Source organism: Hemicordylus capensis, chromosome 14 (genome assembly GCF_027244095.1).
Source record: "Hemicordylus capensis ecotype Gifberg chromosome 14, rHemCap1.1.pri, whole genome shotgun sequence".
NCBI classification, from domain to species: domain Eukaryota; kingdom Metazoa; phylum Chordata; class Lepidosauria; order Squamata; family Cordylidae; genus Hemicordylus; species Hemicordylus capensis.
Window position 1 is genome coordinate 10,828,508 of NC_069670.1, and position 27,396 is coordinate 10,855,903.

The 27,396-nt window shown below is 57.0% G+C and overlaps 2 protein-coding genes across 4 annotated transcripts; one reads left to right on the forward strand and one right to left on the reverse strand.

Annotated features, from left to right (window-relative positions):
- The first annotated feature begins 295 nt into the window (after positions 1–295).
- On the forward strand, positions 296–18,650 carry LOC128336908 (neurofilament medium polypeptide-like). 2 transcript variants are annotated; one of them, XM_053277202.1, is made up of 19 exons: positions 296–430; positions 1,318–1,406; positions 2,045–2,322; positions 2,913–2,949; positions 3,031–3,092; positions 8,477–8,507; positions 9,998–10,047; positions 10,654–10,693; positions 11,936–11,985; positions 12,087–12,135; positions 12,859–12,899; positions 13,968–14,007; positions 14,540–14,604; positions 14,986–15,109; positions 15,526–15,595; positions 16,541–16,632; positions 17,089–17,142; positions 18,133–18,199; positions 18,440–18,650. In XM_053277202.1, the coding sequence occupies exons 2-19, from the start codon at positions 1,326–1,328 to the stop codon at positions 18,565–18,567; spliced, it is 1,359 nt and encodes a 452-aa protein (XP_053133177.1). In that variant the 5' UTR covers positions 296–430; positions 1,318–1,325; the 3' UTR covers positions 18,568–18,650. The 2 variants fall into 2 exon arrangements, with proteins under 2 accessions (XP_053133177.1, XP_053133178.1); XM_053277203.1 differs by having other exon boundaries at positions 18,464–18,650.
- Positions 18,651–19,099: 449 nt separating this feature from the next.
- Positions 19,100–26,568, reverse strand: LOC128336909 (transforming growth factor beta-2 proprotein-like). 2 transcript variants are annotated; one of them, XM_053277205.1, is made up of 7 exons: positions 25,923–26,568; positions 24,488–24,660; positions 23,324–23,456; positions 23,029–23,139; positions 22,138–22,303; positions 21,004–21,157; positions 19,100–20,296 (listed from the first exon to the last, which is right to left on the reverse strand). In XM_053277205.1, exons 1-7 carry the CDS (start codon positions 26,305–26,307, stop codon positions 20,138–20,140), a joined length of 1,281 nt encoding a protein of 426 aa, XP_053133180.1. In that variant the 5' UTR covers positions 26,308–26,568; the 3' UTR covers positions 19,100–20,137. The 2 variants fall into 2 exon arrangements, with proteins under 2 accessions (XP_053133180.1, XP_053133179.1); XM_053277204.1 differs by having other exon boundaries at positions 23,029–23,205.
- Positions 26,569–27,396: the final 828 nt, after the last annotated feature.

The window sequence follows — 27,396 nt, forward strand, 5'->3', positions numbered from 1 at the left end:
CATCCCACCTTTTGGGGAGGCAATTACATCACTTCGCTGCCTCGCCTTGCCTTTTCGCATCACGACAATCCTATAGGGTAGGCTGGGGAGAGAGAGAGAGAGAGATTGGCCCAAGGGTCCCCCAGCGAGCTTCATGGCTGAGTGGGGATTTGAACCCGGGTCCCCATGTGGCACTCACTCCTGCTACATCTGCTGGGCTCTGCTGTGAAGGGCACAGAAGCCCGAGCGGGTGGCAGAAGATCAAGCCCTGCGCCCTGTTCCAAGGGCCCTCCAGGTTCTATGCCGGATGGTCGCCGTGGCGCTCAACGGCTGGTGGTCTGTGCGGAATGATGCGGTCTGCTCTGCCTGTGGACGTCGGGAGGAGAGGAGAGGCGGTTTCCCCAGGCTTGCGCTTCGCCGCCGCAGTCGCGAGGCAGAGGGGACTTTCAAGGTGGGCACCGTGTTAGAGGGCCTGGCCGGGCGAGGATGCAGCGGCCGCCTTCCACGCCCCCCTTCTTCTTCCTCCCAGCCCCTAGTGCGGGCCATGCTCCCAGTCACGCTTTTGCTTCTCCCCCTTTCGCCTGCGCCTGAGTGGGAGAGGGTGAGCCCCAGCCGGCCCTCCGCGGCCCTGAGTCTCCACCGCCTGCCTGGATTCTGGTGGGAAGGAGGGAGGCGCCTGTTCAGACAGGGCCCGAGCTGGGGGTCCAGGCAGACGTGGATGGCTGTCAAAGCAGGCCTGGGATGCGGCCCCTTCCAAGGCTGGGCTTGGAGTCCTGTGCTGCACATGCACTCTACACACACACACACACACACACACACACACACACACACAGACAGAGGGCTCCTCTGGTGACATTTCTAGCCTGCTCTTCCTCCAAGGGGCCCAGAGAAGTGTCTTCACAACAGCCCTGCAAGGCTGGAGGGACAGGTTGTCTCGAGACCTCTCTGGCTGGCCCAGAGTCACCCTGCGTGGCTGGTTTGCACTCGGATCTCCCCAGTCCTCGTCCAAGACTCCAACCACGACGCCGTGCTGGTTTGAGATACCCGCCAGGGGCCTCGCCTGCCTGCCTGCGGCCCCCCCAGTTTCTTCCCAGGCACCAGGTCTGGAGCAGACAAGACATGAAGAGCCAGGATTCGGGGTGGGCTTCTCATCTCTCCAGCTCTGTTGCCAGATCTGGCTTTTAAAAAGCCAAATTTTGGGTGACAGCCCATTTGACTCACGAGTATAATGTAGATGGTCCTGGGGAGAACTGCTGGTGTGGGCAGAGATGAGGTCCCCCTGGAGAAAGCCTTTGGGGTGGGCAGGCATGCTGACGGGACCCCCCCTCCCCCTCACAGCTTTCCAAATGGAGAAAAGGAGCAGCAGCCAGGTGAAGCTGGCCATGGATCCGAAGCAGGCCCCCACGGAGCACCTCGAGAGCAACCAGGTGACTCCTCAGAGGATGCCGGCAAACTCCAGCCACTCTGAAAGAGACTTGCTGCCTGTCTCTCTCTTCCCAGCGTCGGCTGGCCCAGCTTCCTCCAGGCGGGATGCTCTGATCTACTGCAGGGCATTTCGGAGCAGGGTGGGGTGGGGGGTGTTTCCTTTGCTAAGCGGAGTCCACCTTGGTTTGCATTTGGATGGGTGGCTACCTGCCAGCGCTGAAAGCTATTCCCCTCAAGGGACGGGGGATGTCGCTCGGTAGGGAAGCATCCCTGGTCCTGAAACCTTGGAGAGCCGCTGCCAGTCTGTGTAGACCCCGCTAAGCTGGGCCTGACTCAGTCGGAGGCAGCCCCCTATGAGAGTTGCCCCAGCAGCAAGGAGCAGCTGGGCTAAGGTGGTTAAGCAGAGACCGGGGAGCCGTTCCCAGCCTCCTCCTGGTAGCACCAGAGCTGGGTGTGCTCCTCTCTCCGCCTCACGAGGAGACCTTTCCAGCGCCAGTTAGGGCTCCGTCACCATTGCTGCAGCTGGGCCTGGGTCTGGTGGAGAGGCTGGGATTCCGGGGTGAATTGGAGTGGGGGGGCCCCCCCTCGCCCCGCGCAGATCCCATCCGGTAAATAATCCAATTCCATGTGAACGTCCCAGGATGAAGCAGAAGTCACCACGGAGGAGGAGGAGGAGGAGAGGGTGATCCGGAAGGAGGTCGAGCACCTGCTGCAAGAAGAACTGGACAAGCTCCTCATGGAGGAGGAAGGGGAGGAGGAGGAGGAGGAGCCACTGAAGAAGCTCTTGGAGGGGCAGGAGGAGCCCCAGGAGAACTTGCCACCCTTCCAGGGACGTGTCCGCACAAGCCTGAAGGATGAGGTTGACCGGCTCGCGGTGGTCCATGAGGAGGATGAAGAGGAAGGGGAGCACGCTGTGGGGTGAGGGGAGAGCTGGTCCTGGGGCAGCGATCCTGAAAGGCCTCCTTCGCTAAGCAGGGCCTGCCTTGGTTTGCATTTGGAGGGGGGCCTGCATGTGTGAGCCCCCCAAGATATGCCCCTCGGGGAGTGGGGCCGTAGCTCAGGAGAAGGGCACCTGCTCTACCTGCAGAAAGCCCCAGGCCCAATCCCCAGGCAGGGCTGGGAAAGACCCCTGCCCAAAACCCTGGAGAGCTGCTGCCAGCTCGGGGAGACCAAACTACGCTACAGTGGGAACAGCTGACTGCAGCGATGGCGAGGAGGGCCCCCTGTCAGCAGCGGGTGGACGAGGAGGCCTCTGAGGTGCCGCCCAACGCGGACGTTCTCGGGTTCTTCTGAAAGAGACGTTTCCGATGGTGGGCCCCTCTGGGACAGGATCCCTTTGAGGCTGTGCAAGCTGCTTGGAGCACCCTTTTTGTCGACAAGCAGGAAGGCAAGGCCGGTGTGCAGATGACCCTTGCTTGCCAGCCCTCCGCTCTCCATCCCCTCCGCCCGTCCCTCCCAGACCCCACTTGGAGGGGTCTCCCTGAGCTTCTCCTCTCCTCTCCTTCCAGGACTTCTGCCACTGCGTGGGCTGGTGAAGGCAAAGAGGTAAGCAGGCAAGGTGAGAGGCAGCTGGGAGCCGGGCTTGGAAGAGGATCCGTGGAGGTCCCACTCTGGCTCTTTTTGCAGGCCACATCCGCCACAGAGCAGACGAGGAGGCCGTCTCTCTTCTCGCCTGGCCACTTCTTCAGGTTAGCCCTTGGGGGGGCCCAGAACGACAAGCTGGGAACCACCCAGCCCCTCGTTGCCAGCTTGCCAGGGGCCAGTGCCCACAGCCCTCTGGCGAGCGAGCAGGACACCCAGCCCCACCCAGGCCCCCTCCCCACTTTAATGAAGCCCTTCTGAGCAGGCGGGGAGGGGGCTGCCCCGTTCCTTACCCTCTCCACCTCCCCGTGCAAAGGATGGAAGAGCCGCATGCTTGCTTAGATAGACACCCCTATATCCCCCCTCTCCCTCTGAGGAGCGCACAACAGCCCTGTGAGGTAGGTCAGGCCGAGAGAGAAGGGACTGACCCAGAGTCAGCCCGTGCGTTTCAGGGCTGGATGGAGATTTGCACTCGGGTCTCCTCGTCCGGCACTCTGACCCCGAGGCTGCCCAACGCCGGCTCTCCAGTGGCCTTTGGACTACAACTCCCATCACCCCAGCGAGAGCTGTTGGAGGGCTGCAGGAGGGCTGAAGTGATGAGACCGCCCTGAGCTGCGACATCACACGGACTGAGACCCCTCTTCCCTGCGCCCTTGGCCTGCCTGCCAGAACAGGGCCTGACTGGTGGTGGCCACCAATGATGGAAGGGCAGTGAGCCGGACGAGGAGAGCGGAGTCTCCCCATGGCCTCCATGCGGAGCTGCTGGTGTCTCCAAATTCGAACGGCTTCTGGCCATCCCTCTCCAGGTCGAAGGCGCTCTCCTGCCTGGCAGGGTCCCAGCGGGTCCTCCCATCCAGTTTCCTGGAAGGGCCTTTTAAGAAAGCTCATCTGATCTCATTTGGGAGGACCGGAGAACCAGACCCCTTTCCCTCCCGAGTGGCAGGCCTTTTAGCGGGCCGGTGCTAAGGCAGTTTCCAGGCTCATTTCCCCAGCCAGAGAGCCTCCCACTTACAGGGTTGAGAGGGAGAGCTCCCCACCACCCCAAATTTCCAAGGGGGTTTGTAGAATCGCAGACGCTTGCTCCTAGCAGAGGAAGGCTTGGGAGAGTCACAGACTGCTTGATAATAATAATAATAAATTAATACACTTTTTATTCGCTGCCCCATAACAAATTGTTCTCTGGGCAACTCACAACATTAAAAACAGGAGCCTCAAATTCCTCCCGGCTGGGGCACGGAAATTAATGAGGAATTTGAGTCCCCCGAATATTGGGCAGCAGCGATAGAGGAAGATGCTGAAAGGCATCATCATCTCATACTGCCTGGGAGGAGGCCATGGTCAACCCCTCCTGTATTCTACCACAGACAACCACAGGGCTCTGTGGTCACCCAGGAGTCGAAACCTGAATTTGTGAAACATTTAGCTGTATCAAAGGTTGAATGTGTGATCTTTCCCCTGAATCCCATCATATGGTCATTTCCAAGGTCTGATAGAGTAACATGCAGATCTTCAGACGTTTGTTTATCAGTGCAACTATCCTGCGATGAAGCCTTATGTTGTCCAGATTGCACTGTCTTACTAGAAATCAGCTGAGATCTAACCTCTGATTTGGTCTGAAACCCCTCCTGTTGAAGAGATAACTTTGCAGTCATACTGTCTATTTGCGAGGAGATCTTATTTAGCTCTCCCATAACTGAGAGAAAAAATTGGTTATAAGACATCATTTTAACAGACATGTTAAACGCTACTTAAATTCCCTACTTTGTTTACCACCAAGCAGTTTCACAGGGAATAATAATGTTCAACACATGTATAATCTTCAAAAAGCAATTTCACAGAGGGAACAGTTAACATAACCCCCACTGTCCTCTAGCAAGCCAGAATATGCGGTGGAGGTTCCGGCTTTCTCAAGTCCTTTATGAAAACAAAATGGAACCAGATGTTCTGCCTGAAGATAAGGGAAGTAGTTCCCATGGAAAGGAATAGCTCTCTACTAATTGTTTAACAGAGTCTCATAAATCCATTCAAAGAAGTAAACCATCAAAGATTGCTTGGGTTGTCAACAACCGAGAAAGCTGCTTCTTTACCAATGCCATGCAAAAAAAAAAGGGAAAGAAAAGAAATCCAATCCAACTTAATAGCCTTCTGTTAACAGTCATATAGTATTAAATGGTGTTCGTTACTCCAAAATTATTTAAGTTGTAAATCCTTAAGGAACATACAGTGGGTATTGGAAAGAATCACCCCCTTTGATAGACCTTAAATTCTGGTTCCCTTACATCTTGAAATGAAAACACAAAGAAAATTCCTTTCGCCAGCTGTACTTATCCAATGCAACCTATAACATCCAACTGAAAAAGATCACAATTACAGTCCAGAAAAAGTGTCAGAAATAAAAAACAAGAATTACTGAGATTGAAAAAGGATCACCCCCCCCCCAATGTTAATATTTTGTTGAACCACCTTTTGCTTTAATAACAGCCTTGAGTCTGTTGGGATACTTCTCTATCAACCTTGCACATCTAGACGGAGCAATATTTGCCCACTCCTCCATACAGAACTGTTCAAGTTTGGTCACATTGGATGGTAGGTCTTGGTGGACTGCTATCTTCAAATCTCTTCACAGATTTTCTATGGGATTTAGGTCTGGGCTCTGACTGGGCCACATGAGGACGTTCATTTTTTTCTCCTTCAGCCACTGTGTGGTCAATTTTGCTGTGTGCTTCAGATCGTTGTCATGTTGAAAGGTGAATCTTCTGCCCATCCTCAACTGTCTGGCAGAGGGTAGCAGGTTTTCTTCCAGAATCTGACGGTATTTTGCCCCATCCATTTTTCCTTCTACCCTAACGAGAGCCCCAGTCCCTGAGGCAGAGAAACACCCCCACAACAGGATGCTGCCACCTCCATGCTTCACTGTAGGTATGGTGTGTTGTGGATGGTGAGCTGCGTTGGATTTACGCCAGGTGTACTGTTTGGTGTTGAGGCCAAATAGTTCAGTCTTGGTCTCATCTGACCATAAGACCTTTTTCCATTTGGCAGCAGAATCTTCAAGGTGCCTTCTGGCAAAGCTCAAACGAGCTTTAATGTGGCCTTTCTTGAGAAGTGGCTTTCTCCTTGCGACCCTCCCGAACAAGCCACATCTGTGGAACGCTCCTGAAATTGTCACATGCACAGAACAACCACTCTTTGCCATGAAGTCCTTTAACTCCTTCAGAGTGGCCATTGGCCTCTTGGTAACCTCTCTTACCAGTTTCCTCCTTGCTCTTCCATCCAGTTTGGAGGGCCGACCGGATCCAGGGAGGATAGCAGTCCACCAACACCTACCATCCAATGTGACCAAACTTGAACAGTTCTGTATGGAGGAGTAGGCAAATATTGCTCCATCTAGATGTGCAAGGTTGATAGAGAAGTATCCCAACAGACTCAAGGCTCTTATTAAAGCAAAAGGTGGTTCAACAAAATATTGACATTGGGGGGGGTGATCCTTTTTCAATCTCAGTAATTCTTGTTTTTTATTTCTGACACTTTTTCTGGACTGTAATTGTGATCTTTTTCAGTTGGATGTTATAGGCTGCATTGGATAAGTACAGCTGGTGAAGGGAATTTTCTTTGTGTTTTCATTTCAGGATGTAAGGGAACCAGAATTTAAGGTCCATCAAAGGGGGTGATTCTTTCCAATACCCACTGTAAATTCAATGGCTAGAAACAGACTCCAGTCCTGTTCCATTCGGCTGATAACTTTAACAAAGTTTAACATCAGAGTCTTCAAGTAGCCTGGTTAAGACAGTTAAACGTTTCAATATTCCATTAAAGATGGTCATCCCAAAAGAAAACATCCTTAGATTGTAATAAAATGTTAATCATTGTTAACTTGGTAAAATGTAATAAAGAGTTAATCATTGCCACATTGCCAAAATCCAGTTTCAGTTAAAATTTTTAGTAGGAATTTGACATCAGAATGCTCAGATAGTTTGATAAACACTATTAAGGGCTTGAATAATCCATGGGCAATCCATAAATGATAGTCATCCAAAAAACAAAAACAAAAAAACATCCAACGCCAATAAGTTGTAATAAAATGTTGAGCACTGTTAATCCAGTAAGATATAGTAAATTGTTCACTGTCCGTTATAATAAAATGTTAATCCTTGCCAAACCAGAAAAAAGTATTAAAATGTTAAACGTTACTCCACTACCAATTAAATGTCTAACAAAATTAAAGATCAGTAAATTAGTTATGAACAAACCTTAGGTCTGCCTTTTGATTATTCGTCCTCATTTAACTAAAGTAAAAAAATCAGGTCAATTTCAAAGTGTTGTAAATTCTCTGTGATGAGAGAATCCCTTTCTCATTATAGCAGAGTGCACAGAGGCACAACACAGCGGAAATTTAGTTAGGCATGCGTGTGTGCTGAGAGTAAAGTAACTTGGAGCCAATTCATAGTTTCAAATCAATATATAAGGCATTTATTAAGGAACTCCATTCTAGATAGGAAAGTGAGGAGTTAGGATCTCTCTAATCTATCTGTCTAGCTGGATGCAGATGGATTCTGCATCTTCTCTGCACACATGGTGCAGGGAGAGAGGCTTGCCATGTTGCAAGGTAGAAGGGCAGGTAGGGAAGAGAGAGAGGAAGGAAGTTAATCCCTGAGATTAGCAATCTACATATCCAAAGGGATAGTGTCAGAGCAGTGGAGAAGGGGTGACCAATGTCTTGACCCTCTAGCCCTCTGACTCACTAGTCTGTCCTCCACCGTCTGAGACAACAGACAGCGCAAAGTCCTTTAACTTCCAACACAAAGTGTTAGATAACTCGAAGGTTGCCTAAATTGTAAATCCTTAAGAGTTGTAAATCCTTAATAGTAAGTGCTGTAGTTAACTGAAAACTGAGTCTTCTATGCTGGTCTGGTTGGTGATTTCTTTGATAGAAGTAACATGAATCCTCAGTTCAGGAAAAAGAAAAAAAAGAAAAAAGAAAGTACCTTGATGATCTTGAAGTTTGGAGAGGGAGAACAGAAAGAGAAGAAAAATGCAGGAATTACAGCTGGGAAAGGCAGTCGCTAAAAAGCAGGTGTTGTTGCTCTCTTCTCTTCGGGTGGGAAACTCATGGAAAGTCTCTCCTGAGTTCGTCTGGCGTATCACGATTTATTTCTGTTTCGATTTCAAGGCATTTATACCTTGTTTGTTTACACCAGTCTGCTCTCAGGTGACAGCTCCATTTTTCCTCTGTGATCAATCTTCCTGATTGATAACTAGTCTATTACTCCAAAGAGTAAGTGCGGTTCTTGGCGGAGAAACCATCAGAGCCACAGGTCACAACGCCATTTTCCCCAGAACGGCCTCCATCCTTCTCAGCCAAAAGTCGGGGATCTAGTCAGGGAGTCATCGCCCAACACCTGCAGGAAACTGGATTTGTGCGGCCCTGGGGTGGACAACCTCATTCCTCTCGGGAAAACAGGGACATCTCTTTGACCGGGACTTTTCCTCCTAGGTTGCCCAAGCTGTTTGCTGCCCAGGACAAGGTAGGCCTGCGGATTTATCTGCTCTTTTGCTCCATTATCCTGGACAGTGGGGGAGCTTTCTGGCATGGTGAGAGATTTGGCGGAAAGGCGCAGGCCGGGACAGGAGTGTGCCAACTCTGCCTCTCTCTTCAAGAGCTTTCGGGCTGCAGAGGGAAGGCAGGGAAATCATCACACGCAACCAAATGAGGCCGTTGCCGAAATCTGCACAAACTGTCCGTGCACATTTCTACTTCTCGTCCCAACAGTTTCTGGAAAACAAATACTTCCTGTTGCACCCGCGCACATTCATGTCGTGGCTACTACGGTGGTAGCTTTGGCATTGTGGCCACTTCCCCCCCCCCATGTGGACAAGCCAGGTTTAGACCAGGGATTGCACCCCGCTGAACATGTGGTTTGCTAGCAAGTGGCACTTTGAGGGAAAGCACCAATCACCACCACATTCTTCCTGTGGCACGCATGGGCTAAATTCCCCAAGGTTAAATCCGTAAGATGGTACAAGCAAGGCCTGTGTCTATATAGTTAAATACATAAGTGGCCAAGCTTTTTCACAAGTGTGTGTCGGGGGCAGGGGGGGGGAGTCAAATTTGAACCAGATAGTGCTTTTGCTGTGAGCACCATTTAAGGAAACATCACTCAGACATCTATTAACAAGCAGCCGTTTCTATCTTAAATACTCTATCTACCCAAATAGAAGACAACTCTGAATTTAAGACAACAATGGCGATGTGCAGGTTATGCCTTTATTTATGCAAGAGGAGGAGGAGGACTCTGCATTTAAGATGACCCCCCCAATTTCTAACATCAACAAACCTGGGGGGAAAGCTAGTCTACGATTCAGGTAAATCGAGCTGTGAGAAATGCAGAAGCAAAATGCAGCAGCATACACTGGTAGAAGTGGCAAGATCTCCTGAACCAGACCAAGCATTTTGGGGTCCAGAAGGCCTGAACCATTTAAAGATCTCTGCCGGGTGCTGAAAAGGCAGCCGACTCACTGGCAGATGATGCTTTCCCTTTCTGGGAGAGGGTGTTTAGCAACTAAGAGAAACAGAGCAGGCAAAAACAAACAAACCAACCAACCAACAAACCCACAAACAAAAAACAAGAAGAAATTGAGCACAGCACATTTTTGCAGCAGTTACGCAAGCTCAGTGGAGCCTCCATCTCCAGGGGCTGTGTACCTGCGAGTGCCAGTGGCTGGGGAGAAGCGGCTGATAAGGCTTCCGTCTTCACACTCCTCTCTCTGGCTGCTGTTGAGAAGAGGCGGCTGGAGAGAGGACTCCGTCTCCGTGGCTGAAGTCGCAGGACTGTCCTTAGGGGGACAGAGTCTAGAGGGGCCCCGCTGGAGGAAGGGGTCCCAGGCAGGCAGGCAGGCTGCTGAGAGAGGCCCCTGAGAGGCCAGTGCCTTGTCCCCGCAGCCCCCGGGGTGGGTGAGCGGGGCGGAGGAGGCGTCCCTCGCTGGAGCCCCTCCTAATTCCGAAATGTCTTTGCAGGGACCGTCAGAGGCGGGAACGGAGTCTCCAAAAACAGACCGCTTTCGGAGGTACAGCATCTCCCATTTATGAGGCCCACAGAGATCCGTTTTCACTCCATGGTGACCTGGAGAGGCTCAAGCGGAGGGTCTCTGCCGAGGGGCAGCTGGTGCCCAAGACCCGGCTCCTCGAAGGGGACCGTTTCTAGCCCCCTATGGGGCTCCCATCAGCAGCCCCAAGACCACTCACTGTTCGCAGGGCAAGCGCCTGGTCTGGCGAGCACGACTGGCCCCCTTTGCTAAGCAGGGCCCACCCTGGTTTGCATTTGGATGGGCGACTCCATGCGAGCACGGCCTGCTGGAAGGTCTCGCCCTTCGTAGCTCAGGGGCAGAGGATCTGCTTGGCATGCAGGAGGCCCTGGGTTCAATCCCTGGCAGCTCTCTTTCAGCGTCTCCAGGCGGGGCTGAAAGATACCGAAACCTTGGGGCGTTGCTGCCAGTCCGTGCAGACAAGCCCGAGCTAGATGGACCCCAGGCCTGACTCTGCATCAGTCAGCTTCTGGTGCCCCCATGATGGGCGAGGACAGGGCAGGGCAGCCTGGCTGGATCCTGCTGCCCTCTTTGGGAAGACACACAGGCAGTGATTTGACCCGGGCTTGCTTTCTTTCCTTCCGAGAGGCTAACGAAGATCTTCACTGCAAGTGGGGAGCCCGAGAGGGTAAGTCTGCAGAGCTGCCCGTCCCCCCTTGGCTGGCACAGAGGGCGCTGCGAATCTGGAGCGTCTGCCTGTCTCCACGGGCTCTGGGGAGTCAGGCCGGGAAAGCAAGAGGAGGAGACGGCGGCCCTGGGCGGACCAGGCCCCTCCGCTTGGACAGAGCGCCTGGTGCAAGCAGAGGGGTGGCTGGGGAACAGGAAGGCAGCGGGACCCTTCCCAGGCCAAGGCTGGAACTCCCCGAAAGCGAAATGGGGATCCCTGCGGGAGGGAACACGGCTGGAGGGGATTCCTAAGGGCACCAAAGACTGTCACTTACCAAATCTCAAGAGGCAGGCAGTTCCACCGTCCAGGTGCCATGCAAGAGAGGCTGCTGCTAGGCCTGCTTCGGGCTTCCGAGGGTCCTCTGCCAAGTGGCCTCCACTCGGCACATCTCCTCCTAACTGGCCAGCTGGAGGCACAGAGGCGGCCTCCGCCAGGGGGTCCTCTCCACAAGGACCCGCCCCAACCGCTTCCCCTGACAGCAGCCTTGAGGCTTGGCCCCACATGTCTGTCCCCTCCTGCGTTCCAGCCAGCAGTGGGGCTGGGTGGGGGGGGTCCATCTTGCAGGGTGCTGGTCATGGCAGGTCTCTTCAGGCACCAGTCTGGAAGCAGGAAGGCCTCCCAGAGACCCACAGCGGGGCAGCTGGAGTCAGGGAGCTGCCCGCCTCTTCCTGGGACTGCTCAGCCTCATCCCCCCCAGCTGGGGTTGCACCTGCCGTCTCCTCCTCCCAGGGTGACCCTCTTCCGCCCAAGGAGACCTTCCCAGGGCCAGCAATCGGAGGGCTGCCGGTTGAGCGCTGTGTTGCTGCTGCTGCCACCGGGCCTGGGTTCAACGGGGACAGGGCTCCTGGGGCCGGACGGAGATGCTGGCAGTCTCCAGAATGCAGCCCGGCTTGGATGTGACCTTTCCCTAGCGCTGTGCCAGGCACGGCTGAGAATCGGGGGGGGGGCCCTCTCCGGCTCCAGATGCTGGCCCCAGGGGATGGGGCTTCTCCTCCTCCGAGGACTCCCCAGCCACGGAGACCCACCCGGAGCCAGGGCCAAAAGGCGGGCTGCAGGGAAGGGTGTGTGGGAGCAGGCCGGCTGTCCTCCAGCAGCACCCAGACTGCTCCAGGCCGCCGCCCTCCGATGCCTGGCCAGGTGTGTGTGGGGGGGAAATCCCTCTTGCTGGCGTGTCCCCCTTCTCATGGACGCCTGTCTTTGCAGAAGCTGCTGGACGCCACCGAGGACGTGGCCCCAAAGGACCGCTTTAAACGGTACAAGGCCACCCCCTTCCCCCCCTTCGAGCCAGGGGCCGCGGGTGCCCGCTTCCGCCCTCCTTAACACCCCCCCCTCTCTTTCCCTCGCCTCCTTCAAGGATAGCCAAGGGGCTCCTGACGGAATCCCAGGAGGCCTTCGGGCAGAGGGTAAGGAGCCAGCCTGCCCTTCTTGCCTGCTGCGCCCTGAATGGGAGGCGGGTGGGTGGTGGGCCCCGAAATGTCCAGCCAAGGGCCGGGCGGCGGCGGCGGCTGCCCCACAGACTCGGCCTGCCCCCTGCAGAACTTCCGGAGGGTTGCAGGCACACGCAGGGGCGTGGGTCGCCAGCTGCCCCCAAGGGCTGAGGACCAGACGCACCACCGACATCCTCTGCCCCAGGAATGCTTGCTTCTGTTTCCTCAAGCCTCGGATCTTCTTCCGAGTCCTGCGCCTCTGAAGGGGGAGGCAGGCAGCAGAGAGCCAGGCCAAGCCAGGCACGCCCTCCCCTCTGCCGAGGCCTCCGCTGCAGGAGATGGGGGAGCAGGGGCTGAGCCGTCCCTGGGGGGCCGTGCCCCATGGGCCCGTACCTAGGGGTGCCCCTGACCCTCACCCTAATGCCCAGCCCTCAGGTGCAGCAGAATCCGCTTGCCCTTCTGCTCCCCCCACCCCAGACATGCATGTGCAGCCAGCTGAGATTGCTAAATGGAAACTCCATGTCCCGAGGCAGTGAGTTCCAAATGCCAGCCAGGTTTTCTGCTCTGCTTGTGGGCTGCCCAGAGGCCACCTGGGCAGAGTCACTCCTCTGGTGCCCAGCCTGCTGAGGGCTTCCCTGGGTGAGCAGGCCTGCCTCCTGGGGTGGCGAAGGCCCTTTTAATCTGTCCTTGTCTTTGCAGAAAGTCTCAAAGGATTCTCAGAAATTATCTCAGTTTCTAAGGTACAGAATCAGGCCTGGGGAGGCTGTGCCCGCTTTCACAGTCATGGCAAGACACACACACACACACACACACGGTGCTTGGGGGGGGAGGGGGAGGAGGAGGGTGGGCCAGATCTCTGGTGGGCATCTGCCAGCTCTGACTGAAGCTCTTCGGGGGGGGGGGGTTTCCTCCCCAGGATTTCCCCCAATCTTCTCCTGAGATCCAGCTCCCGCAATTTCCGGGCTGGCTTTCCAGAGTCAGTCTGCTGGAGATGGAGGCCAATTCCTGGAGAGGCCAGGCTAAGCCCTGAGGGTGGGCAGCACTGCCTACCTCGCAGGGTGGTTGAGAGAGGAAAATAAAGGGGGGGGAGCCCTGAATGCTCCCCTGAGCTCCTTGGAGGAGCAGAGGGGAGGCTGCTAACTCTGACTTGGGAGATTTCTCGCCCCCCCCAGCGCTGCAACCCTGCTCCGTATCAAACCACTCACGTCTCTGAGGCTTGCTGTCTAGACCACGGAAGCCGGTTCCTGGAGACCCCAGGCCAGTCCTGGGGTGTGGAGGACCTTCCTACCTGGCAGCAGCAACTCCTCCCTTCCCTGCAAGGGTCTTGGGCTGAGCTCAGAAGAACTTTCCCTGTGCTGGCTAGGAAATTGGGCTGGGGCGTAGCGAGGGAAGAGGGGCCCCGTGTTCACCCCTCTCCCCGGCGGCCGCTCGGGAGATAATGAAGAAAACAGGGAGGGGTGGAGCTGGGTGGCCCTCGGGAGCTGGAGGCCCGTGTTCTTTGAACCCCTCACTCAATTATAGCTACCCCCCGAGGGTTGCCCATCCTCCGGGATGGGCTGGGATTCTCCCGGAATCGGCTCCCGGTGGCTCTTGGAAGCAAGCCTGGCTTGGGACGGTGAGAAACATTGACGCGTATTGGAAGGGGGGGGGAATCGGGAGCCGGGGAGGAACTAGGAGGCCAGGCCGATCCCGCCGGCCCAGTGGGCAAACTGGGGGAAGGGCACGCCCCACGAGGGCAGAGGAGCCCACTTTCTGTCTCCGAAACCGCAGAGCATCTCTCTGACATGACCCGCCTCTCGTCCATCCAGGTTATCGAATATGTTCACCGTGGAATTTGAGGAAGAGAAGGTAGGCCTGTGCAGCACAGCTTCAGTCTTCCGCCCCGTCCTTGCCCTCTACAAAAGTCTTCTCGATGCCCGGGAACAGCCAGGCGGCAGGCCTAGGAGGGTTGCCAGGTGCTGGCGGGCGGGAGACCTTGCCGGCCCCTTGGAGGGTCTGTGTGGCCAGGAGGAGCCGGAGGAGGAGAGCCTCTGCTGGACCACGCCGATGTCGCAGAACAAGAACGGCTCCCTTTGCGCGAACCGTCATAAAACTAAAAACAACAGATCATTTCACAAGAGTTGCCGGCGAAACGGAAGGTGGCACAAGTCTGTTGTGGATGGCTCCATCGGCATCGTAGCCGGAGTTGCCGTTTCGGCATTTGTTTGTTTGATGAGGACTAGCAGCACTCAGGGGCCACCTGGGCTGAGGGTTCGCCAGAGGGTGGGGCTGTGGGTTAGAGCACCCTCTCAGGTGCCTCCCGGGAGATTCCTCCTGCTGAAGAGTCCCTTCTAAATGGATTCTTGATTAATTGATGGATGGATGGATTCTGTTCTTGCAGAAAGTGGAAGGCGAGTCTCAAGGGGCAGAAGGGGAAGCATCCCAGGGAGAGGAGCCTCAGAAACGGTATCTCTCAGCAAGGCCCCAAACTAGGAGGGCCCCTGGGGTGGAGCACGGTCAGACTCCTAGCAAGACGGGCACACACATGGGCTGCTGTCAACGGGGCAAGGGGGGAATGGAGGAGCTGAAGGGGCCATGTAGGTTTCCTGGGATTGTGGACGGTTTCCTGGCTCTCCAGCTCCCTCAAGTGGCAGGAGGTTCCAGGGATCCCCGTGTGGGGAAACCTGGCTGCCGGCCAATTCTCAGGGTTTCTCTCCGGCCCAACCACCACCTCAGAAATTGCTAAGACTGACACTGCATTTTTGCTGCCCACGAAGACTGTGGGGAACCTGAGAGGGGCATTTCAGATCAGCTTCTCCTGAAATCTTTCGTTCTCCCTGCCATCAGCACCCGCTGGGTTTTCAGAGGTCCTAGGAGTATCGCCGTTGAACCTGCTGAGGAACCCGCTGAGGAACCCTCTGACGAACCTGTTCCTGAACCCGCCAAAGTCTCTGCTGAGGAAAAGGAGGAGGTAGGGAGTGAACCTCCAAAGAGGAAGCTACCCCAAAAGCCCACAAGACACCGATTGTCTCCTGCCTGCTCCTTGGACCAGGCTGCCCAGGGTGATGGGTGTAAGAACTTGCCATGGCCTCTAGATGAACAAAGCTCTTGCTAAGATCTTCAACTGAGCACTGGAACAGGAAAGCCCCGCCTGACTCTGCCACAGACAGACCAGGTGGCCCTGGGCGAGTCCCTTCTCCTTCGCCCTCTGCTCTGCAGTATGGGGTGGCTGATCCTGATTCCTTACAAGGTAGGGATTATTCCAACCAACTGCGTAGGCACATTGAAGGCTGCGTACCCTTCTCTTTCTGCTGTGCATCTGCCCTTGACCCCAGAAGCCCTCGGGGTTTGGGATAAATAGAAAATGCTGCTTCTTCCTCCGTCCAGGCTGCCAAAGAAGAAGCTGCCACTGCTCCACCTCGGAAAAGTGTCATGTTTCCTCCCACGAAACAGCACGGTGAGTCCTCCTGTTGACTCCCAGCGGGGGCTCCGTGGTGACAGGCGGGAGGAGGGCCCCTTGAGAAGCTCTCCCTGGCCTCCGGCTTCCCCGCAGGAGCCTGCTAGGGCTGCCCTTCCTGGGAAGCGGGCGCGGCTTCCACATAAAGGGGTGAAGACGAAGCGACCCAGAAGCAAACGGCCAGGAGCTGGGAGGAGCCTCCGTGCACTTCCAGACAGTCCACGCTACACAGGCTAGCACTGCTCTCCTTGCTTTAAGCAGCAGGCCGGAAATCACCCCAAGCTGGGTCTGAACAAGGACTCAGGAGGGCGATGTCGGAAGGCAGGAGGCTGGCCGGATCAACACGGAGGGCATGCATTCTGCCAGGAGTTTGGGAACTTGGGTGCCCAGAGACTACAACTCCCATTGCCCCCAGCATTGTGGTAGCAGGGGGCAGTGGGGTTTGTAGTCCAGGCGCCCAAGTTTCAGAAGCGTTAAGAGGCTTCTGGATCTCACAGTGAACACAGAAGCAGGCCCTGCTCCGGGCTGTGCGTGGATTGGTGCCTCTCTCTGTAGGGCATCAGCCGTGAGAAAAGCTGGGTCACCACTGCTGAGTCCTGAGAACGGAGGAAGGGCCCTGCCGCTGGATCAGGCCTAAAGCTGGCTAGCAGAATAAAGAGACACCTTCTTCAAGTGGCGATTCTCTTACATTTAGCAAGGGGAGAGCAACTGGCCCTCTCCCTCCCTAGCACAGCGTCCCTGCAGTGGCGGCAGCTGGGATCTGCCTTATGCTTTTTTTTTAGATGGTGGTCCCTTTGGGGACAGGCAGCCATTTTCTGGATGGATGGTTTATTTTTCGATGTAAACCGCTTTGAGAACTTGGGTTGAAGAGCGGGATATCAATATTGGGAGTAATAGCCAAGCACCTTATTTCCCACCCCAAACCTGCTTCCTCTTCCCTGCCAGGCCTCCCTCACGCGGTCTGGAACATGGGTCAACGTATCAGTCACTGGCGGGGGGCGCACCACCGCGGCTACCACATTGACCAGGTGACCCAGGTGGGTACGAAGCTCGGCCAGGGACGGGCCGCCAGGTGTGCGGACCAAGGAGGACCGGCCCGACTGTTAGACAGCACAAGCGGGCGGTGGGGCGGGGTGCCCGTAAAGAGCTCCACACCAACATGTTGCCAGGGCGCAGAGGTTGGGCTGTCTGACTGGGGCCAGGGAGACCTGGGTTCAAGTCCCAGGTGGGAGGAACAAAAATGGAAGCCTCCCTGAGCTCCGGGGATGGCGGGTAGAGACGTGATGAGTAAATAATGAATTCAGTCGCATGATGATGGAATCCAAGCCCCCAGGGAGGGGGCACCATCTGGGTATATATATGTTGGGGCTTTAGGATGCTGGATTTGGGGATGGGGAGGAGCCCCTGGGGGATGAAAGCTTCTGGGTGCTGTGAGGTGCTGAGAAGGGGCAACAGCAGCACCCTGCCTTCACTCTCCCTTCCTTTCCTCCTAGGATAAAGATTACAAGCACAGGCTGATGATGCACGAACGGGAGGTCAAGACAGTGGTGAGTGGTGCTGTCCCTGAACACTCCGCTCTCCCACTTGGCCCCAAAAGGCTCCACTGGGCACTTCAGGAGGAAACTCCCCCACCAAGGCTCTGCCCTCGACCACCTCGGAGTCTGCTTTCTGCGGTTTGGGGGCCCCTCCCTCCCCGAAGGCCTTCTCAGCTCCCTCCTTGTGCAAAGTTCCCAGACATTTTCCAGATTCTGGTGGGGGATGCAGGACATATGCAGAGAGATGCGCCTCACAAATCAGGTTTCCCAACCCTAAAGGCTGTGGTGATGATTATTGGGGGGGGGGGGGTTTAAGGAAGCATTAACTGACAGATAGTTATTCTGAAATATAATTGCACACTCGAAGGTGGTGGAGGAGATCATTTCTGCTGGGTCATATGTGGTGCTTTTAGAGAGAGAGGTTTCTTGTGCCTCGCACACCAAATCAGTCCGCCCCGAAGCAAGATCCCTCAGCTACACGCTAACTGTGTATCCAAGGACCAGGGTCAAATGGTCCCGGCACAGAACACATAATGCCAATGTTCCAAATTAGTATTTGGGAACTCCAGAGAGTTCAGGATTTGGGGGAAGCCAAGACTACCAGACTGTGGGGCGGGGGGAATGCTGTTGAATTTCTATGGGGGGGGGAGGCAGAATCTTGGCTCAAGGGCCCAAAAGCCACAGGAACCTAGGAAGCTGCCTTCCACTACCGAGTCAGACCCTTGGACCATTGAGCCTAGTGTTGCCTACATACACGGACTGGCAGCGGCTTGTCCAGGGTTGCAGGCAGGAGTCTCTCTTCTGGAGATGTGGCCAGGGAGGGGACTGGGAGCCTTCTGCAGGCAAGTGGGCAGGTGCTTTGCTTTCCCACTGGCCGAGGGCTCCCCATCCCCTCCGGGGGAATCCCTCACAGTGGGGGCCTCTCACCCCAATGCAACGCAGAGAATCCCTCCCTGAGAAGACCTGACCTGCTTTCCTCCCCTCTGCCTCCTTGGCCCTCAGGTGCCTTTGCCTCTCCAGGAGTTGATAGAGGAGGAGGTGCTGGCTATCTTAGAATCCACTCTGAATGGTAAGCGAAGAGCAGGTGGGGGGGGGGAGTGAGAGCGGGCAGGTCTCCGACACACAGACCCACAGCGGCCACCCACTGCTTAGGATCCTGGTGTGGATGTGGGCCCCCCCCCCCCCACTGCCTGGCCTGGTGTGGTTTCCCCCCAGCTGCTCACTGGCTGAGCAAAGCCCTCTGGTGGGAGGACACTCCTCCGTCCCAAGGGTGTGCAGCAGCTCTTCCCACCTTGCCTTGGATTACTAGCCAGGGCGCTTCCCCCCGCTGCAGACTACCAGGAGAAGCTGGGGGAGCACCACGCCCTCACCTTCCAGCTCCAAGAGCAAGTGGACAAGCTGTACTTGCGGCTCCAAGGAAGAGGCATCTTCGAGTGAGAGAGACACCCCAGGGAGCCCCACCCAGCCCTGGAAACCGCAGGAGCCCTGTGGCGGCGGAATGAAAGGAAGACGGATGTTTATCCACTTGCACTCAGCCCTTTCCTTGTGGGTTGGGCGGGCGGGCAGGTGGGGGGTGGCTGTAGGGTCAAATGGCGCTCCAAATGGAGGAGGGAGCAGAGGGGTCACCTGGCTGCTGGACCCAACACCGGCCTCAGGGTACGTGCCCCCCCACACACTCTGCACTGGGTTCCAGCTGGGATCCTCCTTGGCCAAGGGAGCTGTGCCCAGCGCTGGTATGGGCTCCTGGTGCTGTGTGCCCACTCGCAGTCACAGTGCCTCCTGGGGCTGGTGGTCTTGAGGCCCGGCTCCCAAGAACACACAGCTCGTTCTCTCTGCCTGGGGGCGGCTTGTGTTTCTGGCCCAGCACCCTCAGCCACCCAGCAGGCCACCCTTGGAGGGGACGTTGCTGCGACCCACCGCGCGGACCGGACACCTTCCCAGAGGAGCCTGGAAGGACGAGGCCGCCGCACTGCGCAAGCAGATCCTTTAATGGACTGGCCCAACACCACTGATTGGCTTCCTTCCCAGCCCAACTTGGCCATTCAAAGAGAAACGCCCCCACCCCTTCCTTCTCCCCAAATCTGTGGCCTGTCCTGGAACTTCTTAGACTGGGGGGTTCTGCAGCCGGTGGGTGGGGGGGGGCAGTGGGCCGTCCTTGGCCGCCTCTCCAGGCCTGGCATGTTTGCCCTCCGCGCCCAAACCACAGAGCTCCGCTCTCAAATATTTACCAGGAGCCCAGCTGGGGCCTCCAGCCTCTCCGGTCTGCCTGCCTTCCTATCTCTCCCTCCTCTCTGCACTGGACACTTCAGCCCCCAGCCGGCTTTCTCCCCCCTCCCTGTCAAGGGCTCCTTTGTCCCCCAGCCGGCCGCCTCTGCGCCTGCCCCACTGTTTGCACTCATGGCCCCCGTGCCAAGCCCTTTGGGAGGCCTCTGCTTGCCTGGCTGGGGGCGAGATCCCGGGGCCTGCTGTGGTGGGGTTTCCTCCCAAGAAACTGGCGACGGGCTCAGAGCGGCCCCCAGACGGGTCTCTTCTGTGCCCCGAATGAGGGCGGGATGTCTGACAGAATCACAACGGAGAGGGCTCCTCTGAGCATGTGCTGAGAGGCGCTCGAGGAGGCAGGCAAGCAGATTTGGGGCTGAGTGTGCATCGTCCTTCAGAGACGGAGTCCCGACTCCCAAGGCTGGGTGAAGGGGAACCAAATCCCAGCGAGCCGAGATTCTGCCTGTCACGCTCAAAAGTATCTTGGGTGGACCTCTGTGAATGAACGGAGGAAACCAGAGGGGGCGGGCGTGTCTCTCAGTGGTGGGTGGAGCCTCGGCAGGAGGAGGGGCCTCACGCCAGTGGGTGGGGCTAGAATAAAGGGCGGGGCCTCGTGCTGGTGTGGGTGCAACATTTTCAGAGCATGGGGCCTTTTCCAGCGGCCCTGGGAGAGGCGGGGGCCCCCCACTTCAGGATATTGACCCCCCACTGTTCCAGCCCACCCAGCGTCCGTGGGGCAGGCCCGCCCTCAGCGGCAACGGCAGGATTTCACGACCATGTTGCTGAGCTGCTGCACTTTGGGCGACCGGCCGACATAGTAGAGGATGGTGAGGGGGTCCAGCTCGTGGGGGACGCAACAAGGGGCCGCCGAGGCCTCCGGGTTCAGCTTGTTGAACAAGGGGAGGACCTGTGGGGAGGCAGAGCAGAGAGGCTGCTGGGAAGGAGGCTCCCGGATGCTGCCTCTCCCCCTCCTGAAAGACGGGGGCTGCTTCCTAGGTGCAGAGGTTGGCTTGCATTTGGTTTGCATTTGGATGGGAGACTACATCTCTGAGCATCCTGAGGGGAGGGGGCCGCTCGGGGAAGAGCCCCTGCCTACTTGCAGGCAGAAGGTTCCCGGTCCCCTCCCTGGCAGCATCTCCAAGATGGGGCTGGGAGAGATTCCTGCCTGCAGCCTTGGAGAAGCCACTGCCAGTCTGTGCAGGCAATACTGTGCTAGAGGGACCCAGGGCCTGACTCGGCAGAAGGCAGCTTCCTCCGTTCCTGCACACTGACTGGCAGTGGCTCTCCCAGGTTTCAGGCAGGAGGCTCTCTCAGCCCTACCTGGAGATGCCGCCAGGAAATGACTCCGGGGCTTTCTGCATGCTAAGCAGAGGGGCTCTCCCACTGAACGATGGCGCCTTCCCCCCAAAAAAACTGCTGTCTCCTAACAGAGATTCCCAGATGTTGCTGACTACAACTCCCAGAATCCCCAGCTGCAACGGCTTTTTCATGGGGATTATGGGAGTTGTAGTCAACAACATCTGGGACTCCTCTGCATGCAAAGCGTATGGTCTGCCCCTGAGTTACAGGGACCACATCCCCCCCGCCTGTGGGTGACACGCAGTAGACACTCACCACGTTGTACTGCGTGTCCGTACTCCAAACATAGCGGCAGCTTCCGGCGCAGAAATTGGCCTTGTAACCTTTCGGCTTGTGGATCCATTTCCATTTCAGATCCTTGCGGAAGTCGATGTACAAGGTGTGGAGGCAGCAGCCCTGGTCTGTACTCCTGCAGGGGGTGGGGAAGCATACAGGGGCAGACGCACACTCCATTAACCTGCGGAACTCACAGCCACAAGATACGGCCGTGGCTGGTATTAAACACGACCAAGGCAGAGCTGGTCAGAATAAGGCTGCTCGTGTTTCCCTCCCGTTTTCTCAAGCAGCAAGCCCGGGGGTCTGGTCTTTGGTGATGGCTTGGGTGGGCCTGAGACACTCTAGGAGATTTCTCAGCCCTCCTACAGCTGCTATTCCCCCACGCCCAAAGAAATCCCCTCGGAATGATATTACAGCATGACAATCAATCCAAACAGGCCCGTTTGCAGGGGTGAAATGGGGGGTCGTTTGGTGTTGGGGAGGGGGGTCACCCTTGAAACTTAGGAACATAGGAAGCTGCCATATACCTTAGTCCGTCTAGCTTAGGATTGTCTACCCAGACTGGCAGCGGCTTCTCCAAGCGTGCAGGCAGGAATCTCTCTCTCAGCCCTCTCTTGGAGATGCTGCCAGGGAGGGAACTGGGAACCTAGATGCTCTTCCCAGACTGGCTCCCTCCCCTGAGGGGAATCTCTGGCAGTGCTGCTCCCACTTCTAGTCTCCCATTCCTATGCAACCAGGGCAGACCCTGCTTAGCAAAGGGGACAAGCCAGGCTGGCTCCCCCCAGACCAGCTCTCCTCTCCTCAACTTGGCAAGAATATCTCCCTGCTTCAAAATCCCCGCCCCACCCCTGTTTTGCCCGCAAACCCCTTCAGCACATTTTGGTTTTTGCTAAACTCTGGCTGGGAGAATTTTCAGGTCAGATGCAACCAGGACAGCAGGAGATCTCGCCGGCTGGGCCAGACCAAAGCAGGCTCCCCTCCCCTTTTAAAGCCTTCTGGGCTCCCCCACCTGCTGAGCGGAAGGCGTGACCGACCCAGGCAGGACCCAGGCGCCGCTGTTCTGCGGGGTGTGTGTGTGTGTGTGTGTCGGTGAACAAGGGTGGTCTCTCTCACCTGGCGCAGCTGGGGGTGTTGGCCGCCCGACGGCGCCGGCCCTTCGGAGAGGACTCCAGGCGGTGTGGGGGCAGCAGCGTCAGGATCAGGTGGGGCGCTTTGCCGCTGAGGTCCGGGGGCCGTGCCCGCCCCTTCCAGGCCTCTTTGATGAGATCGTCATCTAGACCTGGGTGGGAAGGAAGTGGCAAAAGGAAAAGGTCAGGTTGTGCCGTCGAGTCGGTGCCGACTCCTGGCAACCACAGAGCCCTGTGGTTTGCTTTGGGTAGAATCCAGGAGGGGTTGGCCGTTGCCACCTCCCGCACAGTGTGAGATGATGCCTTTCAGCACCTTCCTATATCACTGCTGCTGCCCGACAGAGGTATCATAGGCACAGAGGAAGCTGCCACATACTGAGTCAGACCCTTGGTCCATCTAGCTCAGGATTGTCTACACAGACTGGCAGCGGCTTCTCCAAGGTTGCAGGCAGGAGTCTCTCTCAGCCCTCTCTTGGAGAAGACAGGGAGGAAACCTGGAACCTTCTTCTGCTTTTTACTGGTCAATGACCAAATAAACTTATAACTTCCTTCTTCTGCTCTTCCCAGAGTGGCTTCATCCCACGAGGGGAATCTCTTCCAGTGCTCATACTTCTAGTGTCCCATTCATATGCAACCAGGGTGGACCCTGCTTAGCTAAGGGGACAAGCCATGCTGGCTACCACCAGACTAGCTCTCCTCTCCTCTATGGTGTTTCTCATAGTCCGGGAAACACACCAGCGGGGATTCGGACCAGCAACCTCTCTTGCTCCCTAGACAAGTTACTTCCCCGCTGTGCCATTAGATGGCTACTAGGAAGTTACTGGGAAGTTTCAGCCCCCTAACACACCCCCCCCGGGGTCTCCACCTGCAAGCATACCTGCAAAGCGAACCTCCAGCTCCTCGCTGTGGTTGGGGTTGATCGTGTTTCCTGCTGGGACGTAACTACAGCAAGGGCAGGACACCCCCAGCTTCAGGCCCAGGTTTTTCTCTGGGGAGGGAAAAGGAAGAATCCCAGCTTTGGGCAGGCAGACAAGAAGCAAAAAGATGCTGCCACCTTAAAATTGGGGGTGTGTGTGTCCAAAACAAAATAAACATTTCTTTAAAAACTTTTCCAGAGGAGAGTTCTTCACTCAATACAAATAGGTTTGAGAGGAGAAGGGGGCTCAGCTCACCTCTTTTATCCAGCCACTGGCTGACAGTATCAGTGACATCAAATGACACCCACTCAGCCCGATCAGTCGGGTGCAGCATCCGGCTCTCCACATAACGCTGGGTTGGCGCTGAGGGCTCCCGTGCCCGGACTATCTGTGAGAAGTGCAAAATTTGGAGAAAGTTGTTACAGTCACGCTCAAATTGAATGTCTGTTTGTCTGTCTGTCCCCTCAACATTCCCACACCCTTTGAGCTATCGGGCCCAAACTTGGCACAGTGATTGCCTAGGACCCTACGGGTAACACTGGGTACCCAGGAACCTCAACAACCACTTTGCACAGACAGACGGATATACAACAGGTAGATCCACAAAATGGATATGGGCACAATAATGAAGAGATCCTTGCATCATAAGCCTGAGCAATGCCAGGTACTTAAAGCTAGTTTATAATATTTGTACCCCGCCCCTCCAGCACACTACAGCTCGGCTCACAACATTAATAAAACAGATACAAGATGAAATAAACATTAACTAACAACAACAAATATTTATACACTGCTTTTCAACACAAGTTTCCAAAGTTTCCAAGTTTTTACAGAGAGAAATAACAAACAAACAAACAAGATGGCTCCCTGCCCTTTCTAAAAAGAAACATCAGATAGACACACCAGCAACAGTCACTGGAGGGATGCTGTGCTGGGGACGGATCGGGCCAGTTACTCTCCCCCTGCTCAATAGAGCATCACCACGTTAAAAAGGTGCCTCTTTGCCCAGTCAGCAGGGGTTAAAAAAAAAAAAATCAAAGCAGTTAAAAGACCAAGCTAAAACCATGTTTAAAATTACAAGTTTTAGAAGTTTCCAATTAAAAGTTATTCCTAAAACTTTAAAAAAAAAACCCAAAAAAACCCCCACTAAGGGTTCTCAACGTTGGGTCCCCAGAGGTGGTTGGACGAAGGCTCCTGCTACCAATCACCCTCCTCCTCCTCCTTCCCAGCCACAACGGCCTTCAGGGATGGTGGGATATGTAGTCCAAGCCCCTCCGGGGAGCCAGGCTGGAGAACCCTGGGAATCCAAGGATGCTGCGGGGCAGGCAATGGGGTCCCAGCGAGTGCGAGGCAGGGAGGAGGCCGCGAAGGGGCGGAGAGGTCAATCCCCCCCGGGGGTGGGAAAACGGCGCCCCTGACCTGATGCAGCTCCACGCGCTGCTCGGCGGCTCGCGCCCGCGGGTTGGGGACGCGGAAGACGCGCAGCTCGGCCTGCACCAGGCGGCTGAGGTTGGCCTCGGCTCCGGAGAGGTCAAAGCGCAGGAGGCGGAAGAAGCTGCTTGTTGGCGGGGTGGCGGCGGCGAGGATGTCGTCTGCAGAGAGGGGAGAAGGGAGAGGCGGCGGGAGGAAAACCGCCCCCCTGCCTGGGCAGCCGCTGCTGCCAGCCCGTGCAGGCAGTCCTGAGCGAGAGGGACCCAGGGCCTGACTCGGCAGGAGAAGGCAGCTCCCTCGGTTCCCAGGCAGGGCAGGCGTAGTAGGGTCATTCCAACCCGGGCTCCCTCTCCAGTCACCAAACAGGTGTCTTTCCATCTCGCCCTCAGGGGCTGGCTTCTGACTCCCCATGCATTTCGTTTTCTTAACTGGGACATCTTATTCTGAAGCATGCAGCAAAGAAAACGTCTGAAGGTCCCCCCCCCCCAGCCCATCGCTTAGGTTTTAAGACTCCCTCCAGTCAAGGCTGTCGCTGCTTAGTACTCTAAGCAGCAGGGTCTGGCCTGGTTTGCATCTGAAGGGGAGACTACACCTGAGAGCACTGGGAGATCTTCCCCTCAGGGGGTGATGGAGCCGCTCTGGGAAGAGCACCGGGCTGCTTGAATGCAGCAGCATCTGGCTGAGACTCCTGCCTGTAGCCTCGGAGAGGCCGCTGCCAGTCTGTGCAGACAGTGCTGAGCTAGGTGGACCAAGGGCCTGATTCAGTAGATGGCAGCTCCCTGCTTTCCTAACAGCGTGGCCTGACACGTGGCCCCTTGCCGTGGAAATGTAGGAACTAACAGCCTCCCTCCGCAAAGAGCTGCCACCACGACCAAGGTCAGCGAAGGCCAAGCAGCCCCTCCGCAGCTCAGTCCAGCACCCAGGGACCACGGATTCCTTTCCTTGTCGTTTCTGCCTTCTGAGGAGATCCCTTCTGGGTCCTGTCCAGCAGCACCCCACGTCCCACCAGAAACCTGCAAAGCTGCCTACTGAGTCTGACCCTCACTCCATCTCGCTCAGTACTGTCCACTCTGACCGGCAGCGGCTCGCCAGGGTTCCCGATGGGTCTGCGCTGCCTGGAGACCTTTCCCAGCCCTATCAGGAGATGCTGAAAATGAAACCTGGGGCCTTCCGCGTGCAAGGTGGGTGCTCTGCCCCTGAGCTGCAGCCAGCTGGCGGCCAGATACCCCTGGGGAGCTCCCACGCAGGCCATGAAGAAGGCTGCTCTCCTGCATGCTCTGTCCGCAGCACACCTGGTAGACTGCCATCGAACATGGATGCTCCGTGCTGTGGCCAGAGCAGACGGCCCTTGGCGCTCCTGCCCCCCCCCCGGCTGCTGTGCCCTGCCTCCTCCCTGCCCCCTTTCTTTCGCCCCCCTCCTTACTGTCGGCCTGCCCAGGGGGCAAGAGGTCCACCCGCCGGACTTCCTTGGCGTAGTACTCCTCTTCCTCGCTGCTGCCTCCGCCGCCGCGCCCCCCGCAGGCCGCCCTCTCCTGGGCCAGCTCGCGGGTGCTGTTGTAGAGCAGCATCACTTCGGGGGGCGGCTGGCCGGGCGCCCCTCCCTCCTCCTCGGGTGGCGTCAACAGCTGCAGCTTGCTGAGGATTTGGCCCCGCACAGCCTGGACCCGCCGGGCCCGGGCCACCTCCAGGTCCAGGCTCTGGCAAGTGGACAGGGCCGCCACGGCCGCCACGCCACTGGGGGGGCCCAGGGCCGGGGGGCACGCCGCCAGCAGGAGCAGGAAGAAGAGCACGGCTGGCCGGGGGGTCATGGCGGGCAGCAGGGGCCCCCTGAAAGCCAGACGAGGTGGTCGGAGGGGGGGCTCCCGGGAGTAGGGCCCTTCTGCTGCTGCTGCTGCTGCTGCTGCTGCTCTCTAGTCTGCTGACTCTTGGGAGGAGAAGGCTGCCAGCCAGGGAGGGACCCAGCTCTCCAGACGGAAGGGGCTCCGGCCGCCCTCCCTGCAGCTCTGCCGGGCAGGGATCCGGAGGAGAAGTCCCGCCGGCTCCTTGGGAAGCCGCTGTACTCAGAGGCAGGCCGGGGGCCCCCTCCTCTGTGGCCTTCCTTCCTACCTGGCACCACACCGCTGCCAGCAGGCCCTGAGTCAAGAGCTGGCCACCACCCACGGCGGCCTCTCCTCCTGCCACCCCCTCAGGAAGCCCGGAGCCTCCCCCCCCACACACATACACACCCCGGCCACCTCCCCACTGCCTTCCCACACATCCTCCCTCCGCCCGCCACATGGTTCTGCTCCACAGAGCGAGCATTGATGCCTGCTGGCCACAGCCAAGGGCCGAGGGGGAGGGAGCCAGCCCTGGCCAGAATATGCCGCCTCTTCCTCCCCCGGGCACGGCTCAAATGGGGGCTGCCCCGCTGGGGAAGAAAGGCAGGCACAGCCCTTCTCCAAAGGCCACGGGCGGGGGGGGGGGAGCAAGCCAGGGAGGGAGAGGCCCCCCCAGCCACACACACCCCCACACCCCCAGGGCCACTCGGTTTCCTGCCTCGCCTTTCATTTGGGGCTCACTTTTCAAGGGCTGCTTAAAAACCCATCATCGCTGCAACCAACAGTGGAGGGTGAGGTGGAGCAGACCGGGCCGTACGGACCTCCAGGATTAACCACAGAGAGACTGAGTGGAGGAGCAAAACAGTCCCCACCATGCTGCTCTACCAAGGAGGGACGCTAACCCACACCGACAAAAGAAATGCCCGCCACCCAACGCTCTGCATGCCATCTGCATGCCCAGCCTCTCTGGCGGAGAGTTCATGGGGGCCAGGCAGGCCATTTGCCCCCGGAGGCCCTGCCCTGTGCCAAGCAGAGCAGCCTGGTGCTAGGGCCAGGCCTGCAGGCCCTGGGTCCAGAGGT